This window comes from Cherax quadricarinatus, chromosome 23 (genome assembly GCF_038502225.1).
Source record: "Cherax quadricarinatus isolate ZL_2023a chromosome 23, ASM3850222v1, whole genome shotgun sequence".
NCBI classification, from domain to species: Eukaryota; Metazoa; Arthropoda; class Malacostraca; order Decapoda; family Parastacidae; genus Cherax; species Cherax quadricarinatus.
In genome coordinates, this window is record NC_091314.1 from 3,054,046 (window position 1) to 3,058,994 (window position 4,949).

A 4,949-nucleotide genomic window follows, 5' to 3' on the forward strand; every position below is an offset into this window, starting at 1 on the left:
GTGTGTGTGTGTGTGTGTGTACTCACCTAGTTGTACTCACCTAGTTGAGGTTGCAGGGGTCGAGTCCAAGCTCCTGGCCCCGCCTCTTCACTGGTCGCTACTAGGTCACTCTCCCTGAACCATGAGCTTTATCGTACCTCTGCTTAAAGCTATGTATGGATCCTGACTCCACTACATCGCTTCCCAAACTATTCCACTTCCTGACTACTCTGTGGCTGAACAAATACTTCCTAACATCCCTTTGATTCATCTGTGTCTTCAACTTCCAACTGTGTCCCCTTGTTACTGTGTCCAGTCTCTGGAACATCCTGTCTTTGTCCACCTTGTCAATTCCTCTCAGTATTTTGTAAGTCGTTATCATGTCCCCCCTATCTCTCCTGTCCTCCAGTGTCGTCAGGTTGATTTCCCTTAACCTCTCCTCGTAGGACATACCTCTTAGCTCTGGGACTAGTCTTGTTGCAAACCTTTGCACTTTCTCTAGTTTCTTCTCGTGCTTGGCTAGGTGTGGGTTCCAAACTGGTGCCGCATACTCCAATATGGGCCTAACATACACGGTGTACAGGGTCCTGAATGATTCCTTATTAAGATGTCGGAATGCTGTTCTGAGGTTTGCTAGGCGCCCATATGCTGCAGCAGTTATTTGGTTGATGTGCGCTTTAGGAGATGTGCCTGGTGTTATACTCACCCCAAGATCTTTTTCCTTGAGTGAGGTTTGTAGTCTCTGGCCCCCTAGACTGTACTCCATCTGCGGTCTTCTTTGCCCTTCCCCAATCCTCATGACTTTGCACTTGGTGGGATTGAACTCCAGGAGCCAGTTGCTGGACCAGGTCTGCAGCCTGTCCAGATCCCTTTGTATTTCTGCCTGGTCTTCGATCGAGTGAACTCTTCTCATCAACTGTGTGTGTGTGTGTGTGTGTGTGTGCGCTCCTCACTCTTGAGAGGTGAGAAGAAGACAAAGAAGAAGAAGAAGAAGAAGAAGAAGAAGAAGAAAACGAAAAATACTGTCATACCAACTAACTTCACCTAATTATCCTTCACTTTGACTTCTTATGCCTTAAAACATTCCAATTTTCATTTAATTTTTTTCTCTTACACTGTCATTTTTTTCTATTTATTATTTATAAAAAATAAAGACAGCCTTTTATCTGCCTAATATTGTATATACCATTTTGATTATATTATACAATTTTTTCCATAAAAGAGAAATGAAAGAATCTATAAATACGTAAATTAATATATATATACACGGGAAGGTGTATATATATATATATATATATATATATATATATATATATATATATATATATATATATATATATATATATATATATATATATATATATATATATATATATATATATATATATATATATATATATATATATCAGTGTATATAGGCTGAGAGTTTACCTTAATTAGTATTTTGGGGATTAAAATATCCTCAAATAACAAGAAAGGCAGAATACCGTGACTGGAACAATACATAAATAAACAGCACATAGGAGAGGGGAGCTTACGACGACGTTTCGGTCATAATGTGACTTTGTAAATGGTTCAAGGCGAACCGAAACGTCGTCTCTCTCCTATGTGCGGGTCATTTGTGTCCAAAGACTTTAAGATACATTAATCAGTCTTTTCAAGACTGATGGACTGATTACATCGACTCCAGGCTGAGGGACTGATTACCTCAAACTCCTGATCTTCACCATTCTTCTTTGTATAGGACTGATGAAGCCACTGTGTGGCGAAACGTTTCCACAACAAAGATACCCAAGTGTTGCACATATGTCTAATTTATCAACTTGTCGGGTCTCTGAACCATTTACCTACAAAAGTTATTCTTTGTTATATAACCTTCAGGGAGCTGTCAACGATCACTGACTGACCTCGTATACACGAGTATAGTGGAACTCCGGTTTTCGCACGCTCCAGTTATCGAACGTTTCGGTTTTAGAACCATTTTTTGTGCGAATTTTGTTCCGGATATCGGACCTTGATCCGGTTATCAGACGTATACGCATCCGCATATAACACATCAATACTTCATTATAGTTTAGTGCTTCATGATAGCAAGTCACAAGTAGCAAATACTGAATGAGAGTTAATTTCACAAAAATATACCATCGTTCTGCCTGACTATCAAGACAAACAATGGTGCTTCAGAAATCGTCTTCGGTGTGAAAATGGCCGGCTTAAATTATTGAACCAAACCATGTACTTTGAGAGGGACTTTTATCAATAAGGTATAAAATTTTATTTTATAGATTATTTTATTTCATTAATGTTATAAAGGCTAAATAAAAGAGTATATAAGAAGTAATTATGAACACATGGGGTTCGGAAATCATATAGGATTTTCCTGTCAGCATCTTAGGGATGTTCCTGACTACATGTAGGCGTCATGCTTTCAACACCGAAGGATCCTGGACCCACCTACAAGCGTTACATAGGGCACTACAAAGTAGTTGAGTATTACACAGTTGTAGCTAAAACAACAATACAGTCTGGGTAATATATGTAGCTACAGTCCTGGTCAAGAAATCTAGAGTAAATAATCTACGTAAGTGCAGTGTAAGTTCTAACACTGTACTTACACTGTACTTACACTGTACTTACATAAAGTTTCAGTGTAAAACATCCTAGATTTTACTTATCTTCTTTGAACATGTGTGGTTATGTTCTTCATTGTTATCCGACTCGTAGATTTTGTCGGACGTAATTAATCAAAACTTGTAGAGTGACGCAGAAGCAACATGATCTTTAAGACAGGCTACAACAAAGGCCTTTAACCTTGTCCACTCCATAATGTTTTGCCAGTAGAACAAAAGAATGGAAAAGGATATATATATATATAAATATAAATATATATATATATATATATATATATATATATATATATATATATATATATATATATATATATATATATATACATGTGAAAAGTGTGTATACAACATACATATTCGAATTCTCGAATACTATTGTGTTGACGGGGCTGCATTAAACCCGAAAGAGTCATACAACATCTGGGGAACAGGAGGTAATCAGGGTCGACCCAAGTAAAAAAAAGACATCTCCAACTCCTTGAATCAATACTCTTTCCCCGGCATCGAGGCTCCGCCCTTGAAGGGATGGGTGGTAGAATAGAGAAAGAGAAATTGTGTAACGGGAAGCTAATGATTCAAGATTTAAAGCGAGGCCAAGAGTATTGATGAGTCCATTATCTCTCCTTTGAACTGTGTCAAAAGTTTTGTGGCGAATCTTTGCGACATGTTTTTTTTTTTTTTTTTTTTTTTTTTTTTTTTTGTAATTCATTTTAAGCGCTTAACCCATGTGGGTCATTCAGCGCAAGACGTGGTGAAGGTTTGATCCTCCGTCTACTGAGCTCCTGACAGACGCGCTTCCTATTTGTACTCACCTATCCTTTGCGACATGTTAGATTGTAATCAAAGGATTATGAGTCCTTCGTGTGTAAGAAAGGAGATTTGAAATATCTTCTGATACAAAAAAAAAAAAAAAAAAAAAAAAAAAAAAAAAAAAAAATTCTTTTGTGTACTATTATTCGCTTATTACATCATCTCAGGCGGCTGCTAGAGTTTGGTTTCATCAACGTCTATGATGATTATGTCCTTTCCGAAAAGTGTTGTGTCCCTCGAGTTGGTTCTTTCTGGGTCAGTGTGATCTTCCTGCTTCCTCGTGTCCTGAGAGTCGATGTTCAGCCCGAGTTTCTCCCTCTCCCTCAGCGCAGAATCTGAAGCTCCAGGAGGAGTTTCCATCGCTGAAGTTGCTGTAGCGGACACTGAGGCTTCAGTTGATGTAGGAATTACTGGGCTTGCGTTGCCTGTCACTTCTTTACCATCAGCTTTATCCACTTCATTTATGCTGGGTTTCTGAGATGTCTTACTCACTTTTTCTTGTGAACACATGTCTCTCTCCGACTGCACCTCTGACTGAATGTTTACTTGTAGGTTCTTAGAAGCAGTGGCCTCAGAGACAGAATGAGAGTAGCAGAGGCCACTTCTGAAGGAATGATACTTTGAATGGTAAATATCAGAAGTTGTTTTCAAGGTGTCGTATCTTAATGTGCGAGATGTCGTCTCGGTCCTCCCACCAGCCACGTACTCTAAAGTAGAACTTGGGATAAAAATACTGGGTGAGGGCGATGGTCCGTCTGACTGAGAATCACGCAGGACGCTTTCGTCAGTCGACTCGCTGGTATCTGTCGAGAATACACTCGCCTGAGACGAGACAGTGTTTGTGTCTTGTTGAAAAGACGCATTCTCGTCTGTTTCTTCTTCTTGCAACCGATTTAACACAGTGATCCTTTCTCTGTTTCTGGCGATTCTGATACATTCTTTCAGAACTGACGAAGGCGTAGTGATGGGACTTTCATGCTCATTGTTTTTCGCACATTTGCTTTCGCTAGCGAGGGTAGGGTACCGCAAACTAGATACGTCTCCCTTGAAACTATTCCTTGACATGTACTCCTGGACAAGAGTTCTCCCTTCTCCAGCAGCATAAACAGAAGAAGAAGAATACTGTAGACCAGGTTTTCTTCTACGGTCAGTCGGGCTCACAAGTCGCCTGATGTGCTTGAACTGCAAAGAACATACTGAGATACTCAGGTCACTCTCAACGGACTCAGTGCTGCTGACATTGGCTTTGGGGATTGCTTCATAAACTGGTGCATTGTCTTTGGCACTGGGGTCGGAATTTGCAGCAGTATTCGTTTTCCCTTCTTTCGACCGAACGCTTGATTTTCCTGCAGCATGATCTTTAACTTCAGGAGGCACTTTAGCATTTATTTCCTCGTTTCCTTCAGCCGTGCTTCTAACTACATTTTGTTCCGTTTTCGATGTTTCTTCCCCACAGACAGAGGAGAGCTTATTTATCTTATCACGACACTCAAAGTCATTGGAGTCTGTGGTGTCGGAGTTGTTGCCGTTGAT

At 39.7% G+C, this 4,949-nt stretch overlaps 1 protein-coding gene across 4 annotated transcripts in view; it reads right to left on the reverse strand.

Annotated features, from left to right (window-relative positions):
* Positions 1-3,515: 3,515 nt before the first annotated feature.
* Positions 3,516-4,949, reverse strand: part of LOC128685824 (G-protein coupled receptor moody-like) — a 377,281-nt gene continuing 375,847 nt past the window's right edge. For 3 of the 4 annotated variants that reach the window (XM_070087780.1, XM_070087781.1, XM_070087779.1), the window contains one exon: positions 3,516-4,949. This exon is cut by the window's right edge and continues 495 nt beyond it. In XM_070087780.1, the coding sequence (XP_069943881.1) occupies positions 3,591-4,949 (1,359 nt within the window). In that variant the 3' untranslated portion in view covers positions 3,516-3,590. The other variant, XM_070087778.1, reaches the window with a different exon arrangement.